The sequence below is a fragment of the Enhydra lutris genome, unplaced genomic scaffold (assembly GCF_002288905.1).
Source record: "Enhydra lutris kenyoni isolate GAN:26980312 unplaced genomic scaffold, ASM228890v2 scaffoldscaffold12, whole genome shotgun sequence".
NCBI lineage: Eukaryota > Metazoa > Chordata > Mammalia > Carnivora > Mustelidae > Enhydra > Enhydra lutris.
In genome coordinates, this window is record NW_019154096.1 from 23,532,471 (window position 1) to 23,559,794 (window position 27,324).

The following is a 27,324-nucleotide window of genomic DNA, read 5'->3' on the forward strand; positions in this document are numbered from 1 at the left end:
AGAATATGATACAACTGTTAAAATGATAAACTCTGCATCATGAATACATGGAAAATGTATACAATACATGCATGCACCTTGATTATACTTTTCATCTTCCCTGTAAGGATGGGCTAGATGTTATAAGTAATAACAATGATCATTTTAGTTTTGGAAGTTGTAGGGACGCCTAGGTGGCTCAATCAGTTGGGCGGCTGCCAGCCCAGGAGGTCATGATCTCAGGGTTCTGGGATCAAGTCCTGAATCAGGTTCCTTGCTCAGTGGGGAGCCTGCTTCTCCCCCTGCCTGCTCAGCCTGCCATTTTCTCTGCTTGTGCTCTCTCTCACTGACGAATAAATAAAATCTTAAAAAAAAAAAAGTTGTAACTAATGAACACTAATGTTTATTGTGTGCTTAAGCACGCTGTATTTTATTCTCACAACAACTCTGAAGGAGGTACTGTTTAGTGGTTATTCTTGTTTTATGGAGGAAGTACTGTTACTCCCATTTGCAGGTAGTGAGTGTGTGATTCAGTGAGGTTAACATAGACTGTATGGCAGAGTCAGGATTTAAATGGTTTGTCAGACCGTAAACTCTTGTTCTTTCTCATGTACCATGCTGCCTTCCAAGGTAATATTGTTGAATAATTACTGTATTAAGATAAAAGGATTCTTTTTCTCCATAAAATTGTTCAGATATGGAATAAGTAATAAAGAAAATATATTTTATTGTTACAAAGAGTATATTCATTAGTAGGTTTTGTGTGAGGTTAAGAGACCAAATATTGGGGAACCTAACTCATTTGGTGGGGCATGTGACTTTTGATCTTGGGGTTATGAGTTGAACCCCACTTTGGATGTAGAGATTACATAAAAAAAACAGTCAAAAAAATCAGACAGAGGTATATTTAACTTACTTATTTAAATTTTCTCAGCTTTTTATTTTTTTTTTAAAGGTTTTTATTTTATTTATTTGACAGAAGAGATCACAAGTAGGCAGAAAGGCAGGCAAACAGGAAGGGAAGCAGGCTCCCTGCTGAGCAGAGAGCCTGATGTGGGCCTCATTGCCAGGACCCTGGGATCATGAACTGAGTCCAAGGCAGAGGCTTTAACCCACTGAGCCACCCAGGTGCCCCTTATTTTTTAAGATTTTATTTTTTAACTAGTCTCTACACTTAGGATGAGGCTTGGACTCACAACTCCAAGATCAAGAGTTGCGTGCTCTACCTACTGAGCCAGCCAGGCTCCCTCCCCCCCCAGCTTTATTGATATAATTAACATATAACATTGTATAAGTTTAGGGTGTGCTGTGTGATAATTTGATAGGTGGATATATTGCAAATGATTACCACAGTAGGAGTAGTTAATATCTCCATCACCTTACATAATTACCTTTTTTGGAGGGGGGTGATGAGAACATGTACAATTTACTTTCTAAGCAACTTTCAAGTATATAGTACAGTATTGTTAATTATAGTCACTGTGCTGCTTATTAGATCTTCAGAACTTACTCATCTTTTAACTGGAAGTTGCGCCTGTTGCCCAGCTTCTCCTCATTTCTCCCTCTCCCAGGCCCTGCCACCCACTGTTCTACTCTATTTTTAGGAGTTAAGTTTTTTTGTTTTTTGTTTTTTAAATTTAGGATGCTATGTATAAGTCGTACCATTCAGTATTTGGAGAATGGCCATTTTAAAGCATTTGACATGTTATAAGATTGCTTTTCCAAAAAACACTAGCAATGTATTCTTTTTTTTTTTTTTTTAAGATTTTATTTTTCTGACAGAGATCACAAGTAGGCAGAGAGGCAGGCAGAGAGAGAGAGGAAGGGAAGCAGGCTCCCCGCTGAGCAGAGAGCCCGACATGGGGCTCGATCTCAGGACCCTGAGATCATGACCTGAGCCGAAGGCAGAGGCTTTAACCCACTGAGCCACCCAGGCGCCCCACTAGCAATGTACTCTTATTTCACTAGTATATGAGAGTTCTCATCTCCTTCAGAACTTATCTTTCATAGCTTTTAAAAAAATCTGTGCTGTTATTGTAGGCAAAATGGTCTTGTTTTAACTTGAATTTCTTTGATTATTTTTAAGTGTTTATATTCTACTTTTATCTTTTCTTTTGAAAGCATTTACTTCATGCCTTTTTACGTATATTTATTTAAGTTTGTGTTTTCTGGCTGATTTGTTTGCTCATTTATATTAAATTTTTATTTTAAACTGAGATATTGAAATATTATGTTAGTATAGGATGTACCATGTAATGTTTCAATATTTGTATATATTGTGAAGTGGTCATCACGAGTCTAGTTAACGTCTGTCACCACATACATTTACGGTTTTCTTTCTTGGGGTTGAGATCTTTTAAGATCTATTCTTTTAGCAAAATTCAGATGTAGAGTACAATAGTAGTAACTGAAGGCACCATGCTGTATAGTACATCCCCAGGATTTATTTGTTTTGTAACGTGAAGTTTTTGTCTCTTGACCACCTTCAGCCTTTTCTCCACTATCTCTACCTCTGGAAACAACTAGTTTGCTCTCTGCTTCTAGGCATTCTTTTTTCTTGTGCGTTTTTGCCTTTTCTTTTTTTTTTTTTTCTTTTTAAAATTCCACATATAAGTGATCCCACATGGTATTTGTCTTTCTCTGACTTACCTCATTTACCATAATGTCCTCAAAGTCCATCCATATTACAAGTGGCAGGATTTCCTTCTTTTTTTTTTTTTAATGGCTAAATAATTTCCTGTGTGTATGCGTATTTTTTTATCCATTTATCCCCTGATGGACACCTAGGTTGTTTCCTTGTCTTGGCTGTTGTAAATAGTTCTCCAGTGAACAAGGGGGTGCTTTTATCTTTTCGAGTTAGTGTTTTTATTTCCTTTGGCTAAATACCAGAAGTGGAATTGCTAGTCTTAGGTAGTTTTATTTTTAATTTTTTGAGAACTCTCCATACTGTTTTCCATAGAGGCTGCCTAATTTACATTTCTACCAACAGTGCACAGGGGTTCCCTTTTCTCTAACTTTGCCAACACTTGTTATTTCTTGTCTTTTTGGTAATAGCCATTCTGACAGGTGTGAAGTCATTTCTCATTATAGTTTCGATTTGCATCTCCCTGATGATTAGTGATGCTGAGCATCTTCTCTTGTATTTGTTGACCATCTGTATGTCTTCCTTTGAATAATGTCTGTTTAGGTCCTCTGCCCATTTTTTAATTGGGTTGTTTGGGTTTTTTTGGTACTGAGTTTCATGAATTCTTTATATATTTTGAATATTAACCCCTTCTCAATACATGATTTGCAGAAACTTTCTCCTATTTGGTAGGTTGCCTTTTCATTTTGTTGTTGGGTTCCTTTGCTGTTTAGAAGCTTTTTATTTGTTATTTTCCCACTGTTCATATTTTACTTATTTAACAAACATTTATAACACTTACTTACAGTACCTTCAGGCACTGTTATAAATATTACCAATTTTAACTCACTTAATCCTCATGACAACTCATAAGGTAGATACTTTTATTATTCCTATTATATAGATGAAGAAAAAGAAGCACACTAGATTGTGACTCACCCAAGGCCACACACTAGTAAGTGGTGAAGCTGGGGTTCTGACCCACATGATCTGATTCCAGAATCCATACTTTTAACCACTATACTCCATTGTCTCAGTAGTTGGACTTAGTCTAAAATACAAGTTTGAGGTGCTCCTTTAAGAACTGTGTAGTGTAGGGGTGCCTGGGTGGCTCAGTGGGTTAAAGCCTCTGCCTTCGGCTCAGGTCATCATCCCAGGGTCCTGGGATCGAGCCCCACATCGGGCTCTCTGCTCAGCGGGGAGCCTGCTTCCCCCTCTCTCTCTGCCTGCCTCTCTGCCTACTTGGTATCTCTTTCTGTCAAATAAAAAATTAAAAAAAAAAATAGAACTGTATAGCGTAGGGGCACCTGGGTGGCTCTGGTGGTTAAGTGTCTGCCCTCGGCTCAGGTCAGATCTCTGGGTCCTGGGATCGAGCCCCGCATCTGGCTCCTTGCTCAGCTTCTTCTCCCTCTCCATTTGTCTCTCCCCCTGCTCGTGCTCCCTCTTTCTCTTTGTATCTCTCTGTCTCAAATACATAAATTTTAAAAATGTTTAAAAAAAAAAAAAAGAAGGGGATGCCTGGATGACTCAGTTGGTTAAGCATCTGCCTTCAGCTCAGGCCATGATCCAGAGTCCTGGTATCAAGTCCCACATCAGGCTCCTTGCTCATTGGGAATCTGCTTCTCCCTCTGCCTGCCACTCTCCCATGCTTGTGCTCTCTCTCTCTCTTTCTGACAAATAACTAAATAAAATCTTAAAAAAAAAAAAATTGTGTAGTATAGAGAGGACTTCCGTATCTATACCAAAATGATAACAAGTAAAAGGAGTGTCCTGTGAGTAGAATGCACAGATGGAACATTTCTGTTTGCTTCGTCAGTTTAATTCACTAGACATTTATTGTTTTTACTATGTGACAGATACTGTGCAGAATGCTAGGGAATCAAATAGGAAGGAATAAAATATGTTCCCTAACCATAACAAGCTACCCCTAGAGGATAAAGATCGGAGCAAATCAGCATGTTAATTATACCCCCAAGGAATTTTTTAAAAATATTTTATTTATTTTTTTGATACAGAGAGATCACAAGTAGGCAGAAAGGCAGGCAGAGAGAGAGAGAGAGAGGAGGAAGCAGGCAGAGAGAGGAGCGGATGCAGGCTCCCCGCCAAGCAGAGAGCCCGATGTGGGGCTCGATCCCTGGACCCTGAGATCATGACCTGAGCTGAAGGCAGAAGGCAGACACTTAACTGACTGAGCCACCCAGGCACCCTCCCTCTCTGCCACCCCCGCTCCCTGTCAAGGAATTTTAGAATGTACATTTTTTTTAAAAAAGGATTTTAGGGCGCGCCTGGGTGGCTCAGTGGGTTAAAGCCTCTGCCTTCGGCTCAGGTCATGATCCCAGGGTCCTGGGATCAAGCCCCACATTGGGCTCTCTGCTTGGCGGGGAGCCTGCATCCGCTCCTCTCTCTGCCTGCCTCTCTGCCTAATTGTGATCTCTGTCTGTGAAATAAATAAATAAAATCTTAAAAAAAAAAAAAGATTTTATTTATTTGTTAGAGAGAAAGTGCACAGGCAGGGGGAGCAGCAGGCAGAGGAAGAAGCAGGCTCCCCCCTGAGCAAGGAGCCTGATGTGGGACTCCATCCCAAGAGCCTGGGATCATGACCTGAGCCTAAGGCAGACCCTCGGCCATTTGAGCCACCCAGGCGTCCCTGGATTGTACATTTTAAAAGTCATGGTGCTTCTTCTTGGTGTTTTAACTTTCCTCCAAATGAACTAAGAGGAGCAGAGCACCACAAAGCCAAAGGAGATGTTACTCTCTGTTCTGAACAAAAGATTCACAACAGCCAATGTTTAGGTTTTGAAAGGTAAAGAGAGCTTTATTAATTATTATAGAAACCTAATAGAAACAGAAGAGGAAAGGAATCTCTACATAGATGAAGGTAATAGGCAGTAAGTGAGAATAAAGGAAAATTACATCACACTGGGTGCTTAGAACATCCAACCTCCTTAGCTGGGGAAGCCCGGGGGAAACAGCCAGGTGGGATCCCGATGGAGAGGCCTGGGGAAGTGTCCTCCCTTTAGGTGAGACTTCGAACTGACTGTCCCCAGAAGGGCCATATTTATAGAGCAAATGATGGGGTTTAAAGTTAAACATTGTTTGCTTACATGAAGCTTGGAGTGAGCTGCATTTCTGTGTTATCATGTTTTTATATTTTCAAGGAGCCGGGACTCTGTGCGTCTGCCTCCCCTCCCGGGTTCTATTCCAGGGAGCCAGCCCAGCCTGGAGCAGGAGGGGATGTGAGACAAGATTTATAGAACAAAACAGAACAGAAGGGCCAATTCTGATCTGGAGGTCAGATAATATATTTCAATCAACTAGGCTCTCCAGGTTGTCCTCACAGGATGAGTCTCAAAAACATTAGCCTGCCTGTGTATAGGCAGGTCTAGGTGGTCACTTATGTGGGACAAATCACAGAAACAGCTATCCATATGGACCACCCTCCTTTCATGATTTTAGGCTCACACTCTTATACATGGAATTCTTCATTTAAAATGTTAAGATACAGACTGCCTGGGTGGCTCGGTTGGTTAAGCATCTGACTCTTGATTTCAGCGTAGGTCATGATCTCAGGTTCGTGAAATTGAGCCCATGTTGGGCTCTGCACTTGACATGGAGTCTGCTTAAGATTCTCTCTCTCTCTCTCTGCCCCTCCTCCCTCAGAAATGTGTAATACCAAACACCTATGATATTTCATTAAAAATTAGTATTAATATGGAAACATAAAACATATCAAACATTTTGTACTGAGTTATACCTGTGTTTTAGTTCAGAGAAGAGAGTGGTTTGATTTAGGGTCATTTATGACATGTGGTAGCTGTAATGATGAAGTATGTATAGAAAATAATACATTGATTAATTCCCTTCTTCAAAAAAGAGTAAGCATATATATATATATATATATATTTTAAAGAGTAAGCATAGGGGCGCCTGGGTGGCTCAGTGGGTTAAAGCCTCTGCCTTTGGCTTAGGTCATGATCTCAGGGTCCTGGAATAGAGCCCCGCGTCGGGCTCTTTGCTCAGCAGGGAGCCTGCTTCCCCCTCTCTCTGTTGGCCTGTCTCTCTGCCTACTTGTGATCTCTCTGTCAAATAAATAAATAAAATCATAAAAAAAATAAAGAGTAAGCATATAAACAGCCCTCAAAATTATTGAGATCTTGGAAGAATTACTTATCTGTTGTGTTTGCCTTGGGCCTTGCTTCCTGTCTTAGTCATTTTTACTTTCTGTAAATTCTAGGAATCCAAGTTGTGATGCTTTTAGCATTTACATCCAGAATGTAAAATCACATTTTTAAAAACAGAAGAGGGATTTTTGCTATTTGAAGTACAGCGAATTCACTTTAAAGCAAGGCTGGTCTTGCAGATGTGTCTGTCCTCGTAGAAGTAGATGGACAGTGGTGCTGTTTTGGAGGGCTGAAGATGGTATTATAAGTGATTTACATGTATTAACTCACTGAATCCTCATTAACAATCTTATGAAGTAATTTTATCAACGAGAAAACAGAAGTGCAAGAGATTGGGTGAATTGGCCAAAGTAATGCACAATAGAATCACTGATTTTATTGCCTCTCTATTAAAAGGGGGTAATCTATATGCTTTTCTCGTTACGTTGAGAAAAAAATTATTGGAGCAGGGACGCCTGGGTGGCTCAGTTGGTTAAGCAGCTGCCTTCAGCTCAGGTCATGATCCCAGCCTCCTGGGATCGAGTCCCACATCGGGCTCCTTGCTCGGCAGGGAGCCTGCTTCTCCCTCTGCCTCTGTCTACCACTCTGTCTGCCTATGCTTGCGCTCTCTCTGTCTATCAAATAAATAAATAAAATATTTAAATATTTGCTCCAATACTTTTTTTTTTAAATATTTTAAATGTTTTAAATATTTTAAATTTAAATATTTAATATTTAAAACTTTGATTTGATTTTCACTAGTGGTCAGTTTAGAACAATATCACTCTAAGGATGAACATACCTTTTTATTTGTCATAATTATGTAGGTTTTTTTATTTTTTAAGATTTTATTTTTAAGGGATGCTTGGGTGACTCAGTTAAATGTCTGCCTTTGGCTCAGGTCATGATCCCAGGGTCCTGGGATCAAGTCCCACATCGAGCTCCCTGCTCAGCAGGGAGCCTGTTTCTCCTCTCTCTCCCCTGCTGCTACTGCTCTCTCTCTCCTCTTACGCTCCCCCCTACTTGTGCACTCTCTTTCTCTCTCTCTCTCTCTCTCTCTCTCTCTCTGACAAATAAATAAATGCAATCTTTGAAAAAAAAAGATTTTATTTTTTATTTTATGTATTTTTTTAAAAAGGTTTTATTTATTTATTGATAGAGAATTCACAAGTAGGCAGAGAGGCAGACAGAGGAGGAGGGGGAAGCAGGCTCCCCACATAGCAGAGAGCCCGATCTGGGGCTTGATCCCAGGACTCTGAGACCATGACCTGAGCCGAAGGCAGAAGCTTAACCCACTGAGCCACCCAGGCGCCCCTAAGATTTTATTTTTTATTTTTATTTATTTATTTATTTATTTATTTATTTTAAGATTTCATTTATTTATTTGACAGACAGAAATCACAAGTAGGCAGAGAGGCAGGCAGGGGGTGGAGAGGCAGGCTCCCTGTAAGATTTTATTTTTAAGTAATATCTACACTCAACATGGGGCTTGAACTCACAACCCCCAGATCAAGAGTTGAGTGCTCTACCAACTGAACCAGCCAGGTGCCCCACTTATGTAGGTTTTGAAAAGATTTTTTTTTTACTGGACAAAATTAAGACTTGAAGGCAAATTGGTAGATTTTTTTTTTTTTTTTTTTTAGTGTATTTGAGGTTCACTTTCCACAGCAGTTAAAATTCTGTCAGTCTAGGCAATCTCCTTTCATTGTTTGACTCTTTAAAAACTTATGGTTAAGAAAATTACTTCTTGGGATGCGTGGGTGGCTCAGTTGGTTAAGTGTCTGCCTTTGGCTCAGGTCATGATCCAAGGACCCTGGGACTGAGCCCCATGTCAGGCTCCTTTCTCAGTGGGGAATCTGCTTCTTCCTCTGCCTGCAGCTTCCCCTACTTGTACTTGCTCTCTCTGACAAATAAATAAAATTTTAAAAAAAGAAGAGAAAATTACTTCTTGGGTAACATGAAAATGAGCTAGTAAAAAATGAGGTATACTGAGCTTTAAAAATTTGCTTTGTCCAGTTTCTCCAGAGGAGGGCGCTTGGTGTTTACAGTTTAAAATTTTAGAGTTCTGTTAAATTTTTAGAGTTCTGTTTTTCTTTAATTGTAGATTGGGAGTCCTCCTCTTGATCCTACTGAGCATTTTCTTCCTGAAGAAGAGAAACTTGCTGAACAGGAGAGATCAAAAAGGTGAGTAAGTACAGAAATCTGCTCTCACAGGTAAATTCCACGTAGTGTAGATAAGATGATTGTTCCAAAAGGCACAGTATTTTCTCTTTTGAGATGCTCCTAAAGTTGTAGAATGTGGATTCTGACATAGATTTTAAAATGTCCGTTTGCCACTTACTAGAAATGTGACCCTGTTCAAATCTGAGGCTCTGTTTTCCTCATCTCTCAGATAGCTACCATAGCCATACCCAACTCCAAGGGCTGGTGAGAGGACTGAGCTATATGAAAGTTCCATATCAATTGTAAACCTATACAAATATTCACTTCTTCTTCACAGATTTGAGAAGGTTTATACTCATAACCTCTATTACCTGGCTCAAGTCTACCAGCATATGGAAATGTTTGAGAAAGCTGCTCATTATTGTCACAGTACCCTAAAACGCCAGCTTGAACACAATGCCTACCATCCCATAGAGTGGGCTATTAATGCTGCTACCTTGTCGCAGTTTTACATCAATAAGGTAAGCTTCTCAAAGAGTTGTCTAACCAAAAGTTACTGTACATGGGTATAAAAATAGAACCAGGAGTACCTTGAAAATGTCATCTTTTAAAAACAGGTAGCTTGTATTTTATGATGTAAACTGGACAGAAAAATGCAGCCCAGTTTGCCAGTATACTAGACTTATGTAGCTTTTTATTGCATTAATCCTTTTGAATGGTAAGATGCTGAATTTCGTCCTTGTCTTACATGCTACTCTCCCCTAAAATTACATTTTAGTTACCTAAGACCAATTCGTTAATACAGAACATGATCATTCATTCTAGGGAGATGTTACCTTAAATTGCGGAGTTTATCTTATAGACACAGCTTTATCTTTATGCAGTGGTAATCTGTAACTATGAGGATTTGTCTGAGGAAGTTGACTGTTAAATGTGGGCTTCGATAAAAGCATGTGATGCATTTCAGTTATTCTTTAGAATTAACTCCTCCATAGTAATTTTTCTCTGTTGGAAATGTCTCTGCTCAGTTCCTGAGTTGTGACTCTCTATGATACACTTCTTCTGGAGGATTACACAGAACAACCTTGAGCTTCTCAGTTGTTGATCACAGTTATTCAGAATCACGTTGGTATATTTTTAATTAACCCATTTATTCCTTTAGTTCCTAAGAGTTTTAATGCTTAAACCCTTTCAGCCACCTTTCCCGGCCAGATTTTCTATTAATCCTCAGTAAGATACTCAGCAATAGAAATTACTTCTATTTGTATTTCTGATTCGCTCTGAAATTTTGGTAATTCTTTGCTGATCAGAGTTCCTTCTTTAAATCTCTTTGGTTACCTGCTGCTGTATCCTTCCTGGGCCTTTATCCTTTGTAAGCTTTTTGTTAGTGCTGGTTCTGTAAATGCGCCCTATGTTTAAAGTATTGTCCCACAGAATTTCATTCAGAAAAGCTATTAGCAGGCGAGAAAGGGCTGTGGTGACTGCAGCATCGCTTCTAGGACTTTGGTCTAAGATCAAGCGTGTAAGTAACGCTGTCGCGTCTCTTGGAGCATTCAGTTAAACCTGACTCATGAATCCATTCCATTGTGGTCGTCATCAGAAGTGTTACCTGGTGCCTCTGCTTGTGGCACCTTTTTTTATAGCTTCCAGAGGCCCCTTATTTGTTTTGTTTAGCAACTTTAAAGCCACATATTCACTGTGATTTTAACTAACGCTTAAAACTCCATCGATATTAATAGTACTAAGATATTTAGATATTAATTTAAAGTATAACAAAAAATTTAAAGTTGTTAAGCATTGCTTATGTGGAGCATGCAGTAATTTTCATGAGTATCTCCCCCACCTTGTGCCTTTTTTCTTTTAAACTGAAATGTTTTCTAAGTTTTTGTTACAACTAGCTTAGTTACATTGCAAATAGAGATTTGAACCATTTTTTTTTTTAAGCAATGCAGTTGTCATTTTTATATCATTCTCATCTTCCATCTGGTTCCAGTGATGAGGTTTTGCTACTCGATGTGTCCCTACCTGGCAGATGCTAAAGTCCCACATTTACCAGCCACCTAGAGGGCACAGGGCACTCACTGCTGTAGCGGTGGCTGCTTGCGGGCAACAAAGCCAAATAAAACTGAAAGATAATGATGGGTAAGGGATTGCAGGGGGACAGTTAAAGCTTCTTTATGTAAACTGTAACTTTCTTTAGGCTTCTGAGGTTTAACACCAACATTCTGATCTGTAGATGTTGCTGGGCTAATACTGTACACAGTACCTAGCTAGTCTCGAGGTGGCTTCTGAATTTGCTGTCATGGAGAGATACATTTAGTGCTGAGATTTTGAAGTCATAGCCAACCATGAAAAATCTTCTCAACGAAATGAGGTATTATTAATATGAACTAGACATTTAACTAATGAGGGTGGCTTCCAACTAAAAGTTGGACTTTAACTTTGTATCTCTGCTGGGTTGTTCCTATGACTTACGTGATAAACGCAAAGTGTTTGTGAGAACTTTGCCATTCCCAAATTTGAATTAGGAAGTCTTCAAGTGTGTCGGTAAAGCAGTTCCATAAAGTTCATCTGTGAAAATCTGTTAACTTCAAAAGTTGATGGGAATCCTCATTCATGATATGTAAATTCCCCAAATTCCGGAAGACAGGAATCTCTTCCTATCTATATTTACCCTTTTTGCCTTTGAAGTAGGATATATAGAGAGATCTCTGAAAATTAAATCTTCAAGTCCTCAGACAGGAGACACATTTATCCCAGATGGCATTTTGGCTATGTGGACTGAACCTAAAGGCCTATGGGAAGCGCTATCAGTCTAGGATGATCACCGTTCTTGAAGCATCCTGAGTGATAACCCGAAGAGAGCTTTCAGTTCAGTCAGCAGTTGTCTCTCAACCAGTTTGGATTATTATGAAGAGTTTGGGGGGATTGTCATTTTAATCTGTGAGGTAGCTTTTTAACTAGAGTATACGTGTCATATACCTTCTTAATGTTCAGCAACCATACAGGGTCTCCTTAGTGGTTTTTACCCAATTTTATAGCTTTTCTCATACTAGAAGTCTTTATGTAAAAGTGTTGACTGCAAATAAGGCTGGGTGATGATTGCACTTACTCTTGTTTATTTCCTCCACAGCTATGTTTTATGGAGGCCAGGCACTGTTTATCTGCTGCTAATGTCATTTTTGGTCAAACTGGAAAGATCTCAACAACAGAAGACAGTAAGTTCGTATGTGCATGTTTTATTACATAGCTTTTAGAAAACATTTTCAAATCCTTTTAAATTTTAGAAAATTCACGAACAGAACAAGGAACTACTATAGCCCTTTTCAATTCACCAACTTTTAATAATTGCCTCATTTGCAAATCACATTTTATTGTTCTTCAGGAGCATTTGAGAGAAGATTGTGAACGCTAGACTCCTTTACCCCTTTAGTACTTCAGTGCATATTTCCCAAGAATATTTTCTTATATATCATAGAATAGGAAATGTAACATTGATACAATTCTTTATCTATAATGCATATTTCTGTTTCATTAATTATTCCCATAATGTCTTTTCTAGTACTAGAGTATCCAGTTCATGATTTCCTACTGCATTTACTTGTCACATCTTTTTACTGTCCTTTACTCTGGGACAGTTCCCCAGCCATTCTTTCTCTTTCACCACATAGACATTTTTGAAAAATCTAAGCCAGTTATTAAATTAGATTTCCATCAATTGGTGTTTGATGTTTCCTTAAGCTAAGAATCAGATGACACATTTTTGGTTGGAATACTGCATAAGTGATGTGTCCAAATGTCTAGTTTTTAATTACTGTGTTTTATTTGGTTTTAAAAATCACAGTTAACATGTATATTTGAGAAAATCAAAACCACGGTGAGGTATCATCTCATTCTCATGGCTTTTATGAAAAAGACAAGAAATAACAAGTGTTGGTGAGGATGTGAAGAAAAGGGAACCCTCGTGCACTGTTGGTGAGAATGTAAATTCTCTCACAACCACTGTGGAAAACAGTATGGAGGTTCCTCAAAAATTAATAATAGAAATAATATATAGTTCAGTAATTCCACTTCTGGGTATTTTCCCAGAGAAAAAGAAAACACTAAACCGAAAGATATATGCATCCCCATGTTCATTGCAGTATTATTTACAGTCACCAAGATATGAAAACGACTTAAGTGTCCATTGCTGGATGAGTAGTAGAAAATATGGTGTATGTGCAATGGATTATTATGCAGGAAAACAAGGAGAAAAAGAGAAAAAGAGAAATCTTTTTAGGGGAGGTAAACCAGGAGAAAAAGAGGAAAATCTTTTTAGGGGAGGTATAAACTTGCAGTTATAATTAAGTTGTGGGATGTAATGTACAGCATGGTGATTGTAGTAAATACTGTATTGCATATTTGAAAGTTGCTAAGAGGGTATATCTTTAAAGTTCATTGCAAGAAAAATTGAACTGCATATGGTCATAAATATTAACTAGACTTCCTGTGATGATCATTTTGTAATATATACAAATATCAACTCATTATGTTGTGCATGTGAAACTAGTGTATAGTTGATCCTTAGTAATGTGGTGGGGTTAGGGGTCACTATTCGCTGTGTAGTTAAAAATCCATGTATAAATTTTGACTTCCTTAAACTTAATTACCAAGAGCTTACTGTGGACCAGATGCCTTACCATAACAACACATATTTTGTATGTTATATGTATTAATGCTCTATCCTTACAATGAAATAAGCCAGATAAAAGACAATGTTGGGAAAATCACGAGGAAGAGAAAATATATTTACAGTGCTGTACTGTAAAAAATTCATGTGTAAGTGAACCTGTGCAGTTCAAACCCGTGTTGTTCAGGGTCAACTATAATGTCAGTTGTACCACAATTTTAAAAAACAGTTGGAGCTTTTTATTATTATCAAATCAGTACCATATCTACATGGGGTCCCTGAACACATTTTACAAAGGTATCAACCCAATAACTTTTGCTTCCAAACCTTAAGGAGGTCAAATACCCAGTTCCACCAGCTATTTCTGAAAGAGAAAAAAAGGACTTCATATCTAAGTACAGGTTCCAAAGTAGAATCCATTATTTGTGGATTCACCTATTGCTGCCATTTACTTGTGACCCCAAACTTTGTACTCTAGGCACTTCTGTGGTCATTTGTTCAGAACAGAAAAGAAGTTGGGTCACCTGAGGTGCACGTTTTCAGCTGATGTTGAACAAGGCAACACTCGCCTTCTTGTTTCAGCTCCCATAGAGTGAATAAGTGCCCTTTTTGTGGTTTATTTAGTACTCTATTCTTCACATTTTTGTGTTTTTTGTTGGCAATTTCATTGTTTAAAATGGCCCCCGAGTAGTGCTGAAGTGCTGTCCAGTATAAACAGGTGACGGCTGTGACGTGCCTTATGGAGAAATGACAGTGCAGGATATGCTTCATTCAGGCACAGGTTATAGTGCTGTTGGTCCTGAGTTCAGTGTTAAGAAGCCAACAGTAGATACTAAGTAAGGGATCGTGAAATAGAAACACACACAAAATAAAGTTACACATATTGATCAGGTGATGAAAATGTGACCAGAAGCTCATGGCAATCTAACCCTGTATTTTTCCAAGTTGTTTCAGCATTTGCTGATAATTCCGTGTTCACAGTGACTATAGAAAGAACATAACTATCACGGATAATGAGAGTCAACTGTATGTTGTTTCTTTAGTTTTACTGTTGGAGATAAAAACCCACCTTTTGGGGGCACCGAGGTGGCTTAGTTGGTCAAGTGTCTGACTCTTGATTTCACCTGAGGTCATGATCTCAGGGTTGTGGGATTGAGCCCCACGTTGGGCTCCCTGCTCAGTGGAGGGTCTGCTTGAGATTCTCTCCCCCGTCCCCATTCCACCCCCTCCACTTTCTCTCTCAAATAAATAAATAAATCTTAAGAAGGAATAACAAACCCACTTTTTCTGCTGAAACAAATGTTCATCTAAAGGAGACCATCAAACCCACCAGTGACTTGCTTCAGTGCCATGCTTCTGTGTTGTTTGGGAGGCTAGTGACTTGATTCTCTCCCTGTAGAGCTGGGCACTGTGACTGTTATACTTGGTGTTGGTGGTACACCCATGATGATGGAAAAGGTAGCCTACAGAGGAAGGTTTACATGGATTAATAGCAATACTTCATTAAATCTGATATGGAGATGGAAGGTGAAATTTCATGTTACTAAGGATTTTTTCTCAAATAGTGAAAACCAAAATAATTTAAATGATGAAAGTTATTTACTTATTTACATTGTCATTTTATTTATTAAGTACTCTCCATGCCCAGTGTGGAGACCAATATGGGGCTTGAACTCACGACCTGGAGATCAAGACCTGAGCTGAGATCGAGAGTTGGATGCTTAACAGACTGAGCTACCCAGGTGCCCCAAATCATGCAAATTCTTAAAATAAATTTTTTTGCAAAAAGGAATGCCCTCCACGGGTGTAACTTAAGTATTTTGGTAAAACTGGATATGGGACTTGCATTACAAAATGAAATAATTGGGCCTTCACTAAACTGCCTCCATCATTCTGAACGTTAGTTTGGGGGAAGCTTTGCACCCAGGACTAACTTTTAATTCATGAGAACTCCATTTCATTTTGAATTTCACTAAATTGGAATTTTTGACAAATTGGTTAGTAGTTATGCTGACTTTCACCTTGTTTGACATATTTCTCTTCTTTTCTTGAGAGAGAGACCATGTATGCATGCACAAACTTAGGGAAGGGGTAGAGGCAGCGAGAAAGAATGTTTCTCTTTATTTTATTTATTTATTTATTTTTTAATTTTTTTTAAAGATTTTATTTATTTATTTGAGGGAGAGGCAGTGTGAGAGAGCATGAGTGAGGAGAAGGTCAGAGGGAGAAGCAGACTCCCCGTGGAGCTGGGAGCCCGATGTGGGACTCGATCCCGGGACTCCGGGATCATGACCCGAGCCGAAAGCAGTCGTCCAACCAACTGAGCCACCCAGGCGTCCCCTCTTTATTTTAGATTTTATTTATTTATTTGGAGAGAGAGAATGAGCGAGAGGGAGAGGTAGAGAGAATCTGAATCAGACTCCACACAGAGCCTGATGTCAGGCTTCATCCCACAACCTCGAGATCATGACCTGACTTTGTGTAGATTTGTTTCTTATAGAAGTGGAAACAACAGAATTAGAAGATGGTTATATTACAAGAATGGTTATATAACCCAGGGAACATCTATTTAATCGTATGTAATGCTATACTTAAAAAATGTTGAAGAGTTGATAATGATATGGGTGAAGTGTTAGTGGTAGAATATGTAAAAGAAAAACCTATATTCAAAATTGAGTATATATTGTGACCTTAGTTTTTACAGACAACACACAAGAAAAAAACTAGAAGGAAATCTACAAAAATAATAACGTGAGTGCCTCTGGGTGGTTGGAATTTTGGGTGGGTTTTCCCCCCACTGCTTCGATGAGAATCTGTTACTCTTAAATTCAGGAAAAAGTGCTTTAAGAAGAATGTAGTACACAGTGAAAATTGTGATGGTGACCATTAAATAAATAACGTTCTGTGATTTTAGCTACTGAAGCTGAAGGAGATGTACCAGAGCTTTACCATCAAAGAAAAGGAGAGATAGCACGATGCTGGATCAAATATTGTTTGACTCTCCTGCAGAATGCCCAGCTTTCCATGCAGGTAATGTAGTCAGAAGTTGCCTTTTTTTTTTTTTTTTTTTTTTTCCTTAAATAAGCAGGAAGGAAGTAAAAGCTTAAAATGGTAGTTATGTTTGTTGGGCTCACTGCATGTTTATTATGCACGGCGTGCAGAATGCTCTCAAATATTTCTTGCTTTCCCATCTGGCTTTTAGAATCTTACTTGTTTAAGGTCTATCCCAAATACCACTTCTTCCTTAAAGACTTTCCTTTGGATAGACTATAAATTCCTGGAGAGGTAGGGGCTGCATCATATTCATATTATCATCACCAGGCACAGTAGATTCTCAATATATTAATTGTTCAGTGTGTAATTCTTCATAGCCTAGATGTACCATTTGCCTTCTTTAAACACCATAAAACTTTCCTTGCCCATCCTAAATCACTTAGATTTTGCTTTGTATTATCTCTTCATATTCTTATCTTTTTCCTTTACATCTTTTTAGACGATAAGCAACCTAATCTTTATATACTTTATGCAGTACATATATTTATATTTATTTTATAAAAATCTGTATCTGGAAATAGCCCTGCCAGTTTATAGTAGTTGTATGTTTATGGCATTTTACTTAATCTCTCTTTGTCTCAATTTTCTCACAAAGGAGGTGGAGTTGATAACAGTACTTAACCTAATAATGTTATTGTTATCAGAGTTAAATTAACATATATATGCTAATCCATACTGAATCCTACTTTCTTTTTTTTTTTTTAATAAAGATTTTATTCATTTATTTGACAGAGATCACAAGTAGGCAGAGAGGCAGGCAGAGAGAGAGGAGGAAACACGCTCCCTGCTAAGCAGAGAGCCCAATGGGGGGCTTGATCCCAGGACTCTGCTATCATGACCTGAGCTGAAGGCAGAGGCTTTAACCCACTGAGCCACCCAGGCGCCCCTGAATCCTATTTTCTAACCACTAAGGAGGAAAGTAAATCATTTGGATGCAGTATACTAAACATAGATACATAGAAAACTTTCCTAGAGGAGTTAGGCTTTTTTTTTTTTTTGGCATGCATTAAAATACAATAATTTTTACTAGTGATAATATAGAACTTATGAAACTACTAAACAAAAGAAAACCAAACCACAAAACCCCAGAAGCATACATCGTGCAAGGATGAGAACATTTTAGAGGTAGAGGGTAAAGGTGAGGCATATTTGGGAAAGAAAGGAAATAGGGAGAGCTAGATAGTTTTATGTCTAGAGAAGCTGGAGCTAGGAAAAGCCATCAACTTGCTTCTGCTCAGAAAGCAGCCAGGAAAGCATGTAAATAAACAAACAGCCGGGGAGCAAGTAAGTAAGTAAGATTTGGGAGACTTAGGGCCTGCATTTGAAGTAATTGTGCCAAGCGAAATAGACTGTCATTTAACTCCTACCCATCACTTACTTGATGCTTCCCAGACTGGGCACCAGGACTTACACCTGATTGCTAGAAACTACTTTAAATAGTCGCTTGCTCTGAAATGACTCAGATTCTTCTTAATCTGACTTTGCTACTTTAACTTCCTCCTTTGATTATCTGTTCCCCTGAAAAACTTTCTTCAACTCAAGTTTAAGACCTACACAGATGTACTTACGCCAGCTTTGTGCTGGTCGTTGTCCAAGGAGGAAGAAGAGTAGACTTGGCGTTTTCCTTCATGTAGAAGTGTACCTTGGGTCAGTTCCACAAAGGAGAGACACCATGCCAGAGGACATGTAAGGGGAAGTAGCATGTGAAGGATGCTCTGGGAATGAGTCGGAATTAGCTGGACTGGAAAAATGGAAGTTCAGGATTCCCGCGAGTGGAAGCAGCACAGGGAGCGTAGTATTAGATGGGGTGGACAAAGGCCTGTGAGGCTGGGCAGAGTGGGAGAGCACGTGAGCTAAGACAGAGTCAGAAGGGGGCTGGCATAAACAGGGCCTTTGAGGAGTGGAGGCTTGAAGTGTTTTGGAACAGTCGCTTGGGGGGCGAATTGAGGGGAAGTACCAGGAGAGGAGGGAGATTAGGTAGAAGAGCACTGTGACAGTCCGGGCGGGAAGTGAAGGGAGCTTGGTCTGGGGTGGTGTCAGGACAGATGGAAGAGGAAAGAATGGATTCCAGAGCTCTTCGGGAAGCAAATGTAAAGGACTTGGAGACAGACTGAAAGTGTGGGGTAAAGGGGAGCAAGGAGGGACAGCTCAAGGATGATTTCCGGGCTGTTGACTGTCCAGGTAGACGGAGGCTTCTTCACTCAGACAGTACTAGGGTAGGAAGCAGCGGAAGAAGAACAGGAGTTCTGCTGCGGACATCCTGCGGATGAGGAGCCTTTGGGTGTTCTGACAGGAGAGGTCTGTGGGGGGCTTTGGCTACGGGGCTGCAGCTCGTGAAGAGGTGTGGGCTGTAGCTGTAGCGCTGTGAGGCATCCTCACATGGGTAATGGTTGCAGCCGTGGGTGCGCACAGTCACCTAGAGGGCAGCGCTGTCCAGTAGAAATCGAATACCAGCCCTGTATGTAATTTTCAGTTTTCTAATGGCCACATTAAAAAAGGAGGAAGGGTGAATTAACTTTATACCTTTTATTACCCAGATTATATTTTAAAAATTGTCATTGAGGGGCGCCTGGGTGGCTCAGTGGGTTAAGCCGCTGCCTTCGGCTCAGGTCATGATCTCGGGTTCCTGGGATCGAGTCCCGCATCGGGCTCTCTGCTCGGCGGGGAGCCTGCTTCCCTCTCTCTCTCTCTGCCTGCCTCTCTGCCTACTTGTGAACTCTGTCTGTCAAATAAATAAATAAAATCTTAAAAAAAAATTGTCATTGATATTAAAGAGATTTAAAATTATTTTTGAATTAAGTCTTAGAATTGGGTATATCATGTGCATACAGCCCACATTTCAGTTTGAACTTGCTGCATTTCCAGTGCCCAGGAGTCATCCACATGTGGTCACTACCTGTTGTTTTGAACAGTGCAGATCAAGAGACAATGTTGAGTGACAGGAAGAAAAGGCTTGGGCGGGGGGAGCATAGAGGGATCTGATGTTCAGTTTTATTGGCCAGGAAGAGGAAGATGAGTTTAGTATTTTCTTTTTTTTTTTTTTTTTTTTTTTGTTAAGATTTATTTGAGAGAGAAAGAGAGTGGTGGAAGTATGAGTGGGAGGAGGGGCAAAAAGGGAGGGAGAGAGAGAATCTCAAGCAGATTCTGTGCTGAGCGAGGAGCCTACCGCAGGGCTTGATCCCAGGACACATGAGATAATGACGTCAGCTGAAACCAAGAGCAGGACACTTCACCAACTGAACCACGCAGACACCCTGAGCTTAATCTCTCTCTCTCTTTTTTTTTTTAAGATTTTATTTATTTGAGAGAGAATGAGAGAGAAAGCATGTACGCACAAGCAGGGGAGCAGCAGGCAGAGTGAGAGGGAGAAGCAGGCTTCCTACCGAGCAAGGAGTCAGATGCGGGGCTTGATCCCAGGACCGTGGGATAATGACCCCAGCTGAAAGCAAACACTTAACCAGTTGAGCCAGCAAGGCACTCTGCTTAGTCTATTTTTTAAACCATTTTACCTTTTTTTTTTTTCTTTTTCCTGTCCTGAGAGGTAGGGGGAGATTTCTTTGACAGTAGATTTAACTGTGTCTTCACTTGAGTGTCTTTGAGACCTAGGACATTTCTCTGTATTTCTCTAAATAACTTCTAGCATAGACATCATATCATTAATCTTAATGGCATCTCGGTGCAGTATTTTTAGGATATAGATTACAGTCGCATTCTAATATTAAAATATTAATATTGCATGTGTGTAATGTTTCACAGTCTCTAAGGTTCTTTCATACGTATTTATCTTACCTGAAAAGAGAAACTATAAATGAGTTTTAGCTCCCTGAAGAGGAAAGTCATGTATAAGCAGCTTATTTGATTTAAATATCTTTTTCTTGTTCTTACATTTTTAATACAATTGAAATATAATTAGAAGAAAGGAGTTTTAAAAGATGTGTAAGATTATGGTACCTCCATAAACCCAGCTAAGAAAGAGGGCTTTCTTTTCTTTCTTCTTTAGTTTGCCATAATATTATTTGACAGCAGGAGATCAGTGTGCTGTCTCACCATAATGTATTTTTTTCTTTCAGGACAACATAGGAGAGCTTGATCTTGATAAACAATCTGAACTTAGAGCTTTAAGGAAAAAAGAATTAGATGAGGAAGAAAGGGTGAGGAAGAAAGCTGTACAGTTTGGAACCGGTGAGCTGTGTGACGCCATCTCCGCGGTGGAAGAGAAAGTGAGCTATCTGAGACCTTTAGATTTTGAGGAAGCCAGAGAACTTTTCTTACTGGGTCAACACTATGTCTTTGAGGCAAAAGAGTTCTTTCAGATTGATGGTTATGTCACTGACCATATCGAAGTGGTCCAAGACCACAGTGCTCTGTTTAAGGTGCTCGCCTTCTTTGAAACCGATATGGAGAGACGGTGCAAAATGCATAAACGGAGAATAGCCATGCTAGAGCCCCTCATTGTGGACCTGAATCCACAGTATTACCTGTTGGTCAACAGGCAGATTCAGTTTGAGATTGCACATGCGTACTATGACATGATGGATTTGAAGGTTGCCATTGCCGACAAGCTGAGGGACCCCGATTCACACATTGTAAAAAAAATAAATAATCTCAATAAGTCAGCATTGAAGTACTACCAGCTCTTCCTAGACTCCCTGAGAGACCCAAATAAAGTCTTTCCTGAGCACATAGGGGAAGATGTTCTTCGCCCTGCCATGTTAGCTAAGTTTCGAGTTGCCCGTCTCTATGGCAAAATCATCACTGCAGATCCCAAGAAAGAGCTAGAAAATTTGGCAACATCGTTGGAACATTACAAATTTATTGTTGATTACTGTGAAAAGCACCCTGAGGCTGCCCAGGAAATAGAAGTTGAGTTAGAACTTAGTAAAGAGATGGTGAGTCTTCTTCCAACAAAAATGGAGAGATTTAGAACCAAGATGGCCTTGACTTAATAATCCTTGTTTTTAATGAAAGTGCAATATTAAAGAGAGATTTCCCCTTAGTCAAACCCCATTCCATTGTGATGTTTACCTTTCTAGCCAGATGAGTGCAGTTTGAACTTGATATAACAGACCAATTGTCTTTGCTAGGACCTTAATCAACATAAAGATAATTTATACCTAATTATGTAAATTGCCTTGTTAAGGTGACATGTGATTGGTATGTTAGATTGCTTGTTTCCTATTTAAGTAGAAACCTTTCCTGCCTCAGTTTCTAAAGGTAGGTTCTTTGTTGGCTAGTACTTGATAGATTTGTTAAGAGGAACAACTCTGGAGTTACATACCTAGTAGATAAGCCTGTTAATTAAAAAGTAACTTCTTGTAGTTATTCTTCCCAAAATACTTACTTTCCTAATTCCCAGAGAAATCGCTCCTTTTCTGAAAACATCAAAAAACTAAGTTATATTGTTGTAAAGTACTGTAAAGTAGTTTATCTCATTTATAGAGGAAAAGGCCTTGTTGGAAATAAATTGACTTGTTTCACTAATAAAAGCTTCCATTTACTCTTTTGTTTTCTTGTAAGAATTCATTTTATTTTTGGCACTTCGAGTGTATTGCTCTACTTGAAGCCAGAGAAGAATATTTCTTGGGCCTCATCTCACAGTTAGAAAACATTAAAACCTCATTCCAAACCAGCACAGATAGTCTCTGTGCTGGAAAAATCTACTGGCTGAGTTTCTTACAAGAGCATTTTGGTGTATTTATAAACCTTGAAGCACTTTTGAAAAAGAATATGTACTTCAAAATAACATCATTAATATACATTAGTCATTTCAAGAAATGAAGAATTGAAATGGAGTCCCTGTGAAGCACAAAAATCAAGATCGGTTGTAAGGTTTGATGCAGAGAATCACTGTGTCTGTTGGCTTGCCTATTAATTTGCTTCGGAAAGCCTAGGACTCAGTCGACTCTGTGTGTGATAAACACCCTGCTTTTCCTCTGACATCAATTTTTCAGGAAGAAAAAAGAATCAGCATGACAGCCATGTATAACTCACTCCATATTTAATATTGATTGTTAGGTGTTGGATGTGGGTCAGGTACTGTTCTCGCTGCTGTAAGCATAGAGGACACCGTGATGAACAAGATCAACAAGGTCCTGCCATCACGGAGCAACTGAACCAACGAGCAGAGCGATGTCGGGTCAGGAGTGCTGTTAAGGAAGGAACCAGAGTGATACGGTAAACATTTAATAGGAAGGGGTGCCTGATTTAGCTACAGTCATCTGGAGAGGCCTCTGAAAATGTAGAAGGTGACATTGAGAACCAGACGGGGGGAAAAGGCGGTCAAGATCCTGTGGTGGCGTATTCTGGAGCGTGCTGGGCGCTCAGGCTGGAAGAAGTGGAGGAAGCCACTTGGCTTTAGAAGATAGGAAAGGCCGGTGTGGCTGTAGCAGATGAGGATTGTGGAATGGGGTCGGTCAGGCACAGACAGAGAGTCCAGACAGAGAAGGTTTTGTAGAGGAGGAGAAGGAGTTTGCATTTTATTCTACGTACAGTGGGAAACCTTTGTAGAATTTTTTTTTAAGGTTTTATTTATTTATTTGACAGAGATCACAAGTAGGCAGAGAGGCAGGCAGAGAGAGAGGAGGAATCAGGCTCCCTGCTGAGCAGAAAGCCCGATGCGGGGCTGGATCCCAGGACCCTGAGATCATGACCCGAGCCGAAGGCAGAGGCTTTAACCCACTGAGCCACCCAGGCGCCCCACCTTTGTAGAATTTTAAAAGGAGAGTGGCATGATCTGATTGGCATTTATAAGAAACCACTCTGGCTCCGAGGGAGAGAGTAGATTGGAAGGGAAGGGGCAGGCACAGGGCTGGGGGGAAGGTAACAGGGAGACAAGCTGGTTCCATTAAGATTAACCTGAGTGGTTTGGACTAGAGTGATAGAGGAGGGATGGAGAGGAGTGGATAAATTCCGTATGTGCTTTGCAAACAGAATGACAGGACATGTTAAAGGATTAAATGGAAGGCGTGAGCGGAAGAGAAGAATCGGGAACCATATTAAGTTGGAGTGTGCAGGAGAAATGTGTTGCTCTGAAGGAATGAGGGTTAGAGTTAAGAGTTTTGTTTAGGATGTCAAGATGCTTGAGATGAAATGATAGCTAATAAATCCGCTGATCTGACTTTAAAAGGAAAGTGAAGGGGCTCGAGATGGGAGGGAGTGTTCTTGGGGACAAGTGATAATGACTGCATCTCAGCTGCTCTCATTTCTTCAGCTGTCTTTTGAAAACTGATTCTAGAACAAATCCCTCCGTTATAAGCCTTTCTTGATAGAGCTGTTCTGCTACCAACTGACTCAGTTTCATAACTGCATTTATCTAGTCATTCACTATTCCTTTAACAACTGCTGAGCTCCTTCTGTGTGCTAATCATTATTTTAATCTCTGAGAAGATGGTTCGTAAGACACAGCCTTGTGAGCCTTGAGCACTTTTTTCCTCCCAACTGTGTTATTCAACTTGAGTTCAAACGATAATATTCAGGTATCACAGGCACTGGTCTTGAAACCAGTCTTTAGCCTTAGAACCGTCCACATACTCTGCTGTTTATCGTTGGCTGTCTGTGGTGACTTCATATTTTAAGACTGTGTCTTTGGTTATCAGCAGAGCAGCTGACCGGCTGTCTCGCAGTCCTGCATTCTGTTTGCATACCTGACTCTACAGATGGCTTTTCCTGAGCCTTGCTTCCCAGAGACAGCTGTCCTCCAACACTGCGTTGCTTCTCTAAATTAGTAGTTCTCAAACTTTGTGGTCTCAAGACCCCTTTGCACTTAAAATTATTGAGGATGCCAAAAGGCTTTTGTTTATATGTATAGTATAACTTTCTGTATTTGTCCCACTGAAAATTCAAATTAAGAAGATGTTAGCAGTTTATGTTAAAATGGCAATTAAACCCATTGGATTGAAACAAACTTTTATGAAAATTGAAGTTTTTTCCCCCCCAAAAGTGGCATATTTTATATTTTCGCAAATATTTTTTTAATTCCAGTATCCTTAACATAGTGTTACATTCATTTCAGGTGTACAGTACAGTGATTCAGCAGTTCTGTATAGCCAGTGCTCATCAAGATGAGCGTGCTCTAAATCCCCTTCACCTTTTTCATGCCTCCATACACCTGCCCTCTGGCAGCCGTGTTTGTTCACTAGACTTAAGGGTCTGTTTCTTGGTTTCTCTTTAATTTGTTTGGGTGTTTTGTTTCTTACATTCCACATATGAATGAAATCTTAAGGCACCTGTCCTCTGACCAACTTACTCTACTCAGCATTAAACTCTCCAGATCCATCCATACTCTTGCAAATGGCAAAACTTCACCTGTTTTTGTTTTGTTTTGTTTTTTTAAGATTTAAAAAATTATTTTTAGGGCGCCTGGGTGGCTCAGTGGGTTAAGCTGCTGCCTTCGGCTCAGGTTGTGATCTCAGGGTCCTGGGATCGAGCCCTGCGTCGGGCTCTCTGCTCAGCGGGAAGCCTGCTTCCTCCTCTCTCTCTGCCTACTTCTCTGCCTGCTTGTGATCTCTCTCTGTCAAATAAATAAAATCTTTAAAAAAAATTATTTTTAAGTAATCTCCACACCTAGTGTGGGGCTCAAACTCATGACTACGAGATCAAGAGTTGCACGCTCCGCTGACCGATCAGTCAGGCTCTGCCAACGTCACCCTTTTTAATGGCTGAGCAATATTCCATATTCATTTTCTCTCTCTCTCTCTCTCTCTCTCTCTCTCTCTCTCTCTCTCTCTCCCTCATTCTTTCTCTGTCACATCTTTCTCATTCATCAACCGATGGACACTTGGGCTGCTTCCTCCCATGGCTGTTGTCGACAGTGCTGCAGTAAACATACAGGTGTGTAAATTTTCAAATTCTTTGGGTAAATACCCAGCAGTGGAATAAGTGGCTCATACAATAATTCTAGTTTTTTGAGGAACATCCATACACTTTTCCACAGTGGCTGCACCAGTTTGCATTCCCAACAGTGTGAGAGGGTTCCTTCTCCACATCCTTGCCAACACTTGTTTCTTCAGTTTCTGAGTTGTAGCCATTCTGACAGCTGTGAGGTGATGTCTCACTGTGGTTTCGATTTGCATCTCCGTGAAGGCGAGTGATGCTAAGCATGGAAACAGGTTTGTTTAAATGCTGTTCTTACTCCTTTGCTGTTACTCTCAGGGAGACTCTTCCTCTTCCCTTGCAAGTCCTCAGAGAAAGTTTTTGCAGTTGTCTGTAACCTAGTGGAGTGTTCTGGGTCATGCACATGTCGTTCATCTCTGCTTCTCAGGTCACAGCTTGAGGCGATGCTTTCAGTTTCTCCCATGATGATGTGAGAGGAGGGGCTTGATGTGTATTTTTCTTTTTTGTTTTTGACTAGAAAATAGACCTGCCCACACTTCAAAGAATGATTTAATTATTTAAGTACTGTCTACACCCAGCGTGGAGCTTGAACTCCACGACCTTGAGATCAAGAGTCGCATGTCCCATAAGCAGCCAGCCAGGCGCCACAACCTGTCCACACTCCCAAGGCTATTTGTTTTGGACAGTTAAATTTCTTCTTCTACTCAGGGGTTGGCAAGCTTTCTGTAAAGGGCTTTCTGTAAAGGACGATCATTATTTTAGACTTTCTGGACCATATGATCGGTTGCAACTCTTCGATCCTGCTGTAGACAAGACAAGAATAAATGGAGCTCTGCTCTAATAAACCCTCACTCACAGAAATGGGGCAACCAGGTGGGCGTGGTTTGCCAACTCTTGCTTTTACTGTTTACTTTTGGAGTTTCTTCATATGTTATATATAACATACCTACAGAAGCTAGTGTTACTTAGCACTAATCTACTCCAGGAGCTCTACTAAGTACTTTACATACATAATTTCATATATTTGCCTCAAAAACGTTAGGCCATGTGTACAATTACACCCCTTTTCCAGAATGTGAAACAGGCTTGGAGAGTAAGCTTCCGTGATGTACCCAAGGTCACCTGGCTTGCCAGTGGCAGAGCTATTAACTTGAACTAAGGTCAATATTCACATCTTTTACAAAGTTCACAAGCTGCTAGTTCTAGGACTTTTAGTTTCAGTGGAAAACTACACTTCGAGTAAAATTGCTGACAAGCCGTCAACTTAGCCAGATTAACCAAAAATCACATATTGTCCAAACCATAATTATATCTATATATATTTTTAAAGGATTATTTTGTACCTAAGTATCTGTTGCAGTATTTCCAAACTTTTCATAGCTACCCACACTGCATGTCTGCTTTCGATTATCACAGTTAGCTACTAGTTAGGAGATATGAAGAGAGAAAACTCAAAGATGTCAGGACAGCAATATTTTCTAAATGGCCCAGTAGGTATAGATGTACCCGTGTTGTAGGAGGCCATACATAAATGGGCCTTTGGTCATTTTGTACTCTAGAGACATGGAATCTTAGGGAGGAAGAAAAAAAAAAAAAAAAACAATTGGAAGCCATAATATCCATTCAAATTGTTTTTATCATGACTTTTTATTATTATTAGACTTGGGGAAAACCTAGAATGGGAAAAAAATTCAAGAAGGCAGTCAGGAACTATGTGTCAAGGAGGAATCTCAGAAAAAATATAGTTCTCATGAACTCACCCAGATAACCCACACAACACACGTAATCCAACCAGACTCTAAGGCAGTAACTTCTTTTTCAGAAAGGCCATGACCTAGTATTAA

The 27,324-nt window shown here is 39.8% G+C and overlaps 1 protein-coding gene across 1 annotated transcript in view; it reads left to right on the plus strand.

Annotated features, from left to right (window-relative positions):
• LOC111145355 (KIF1 binding protein) overlaps positions 1–22,129 on the plus strand; it is a 36,175-nt gene extending 14,046 nt beyond the window's left edge. The window contains exons 3-7 of the mRNA XM_022500210.1: positions 8,867–8,946; positions 9,263–9,446; positions 12,059–12,143; positions 16,509–16,624; positions 20,719–22,129. Coding sequence (XP_022355918.1) covers positions 8,867–8,946; positions 9,263–9,446; positions 12,059–12,143; positions 16,509–16,624; positions 20,719–21,594 — 1,341 coding nt within the window. The 3' untranslated portion in view covers positions 21,595–22,129. The remainder of the gene's footprint in view (positions 1–8,866; positions 8,947–9,262; positions 9,447–12,058; positions 12,144–16,508; positions 16,625–20,718) is intronic.
• Positions 22,130–27,324: the final 5,195 nt, after the last annotated feature.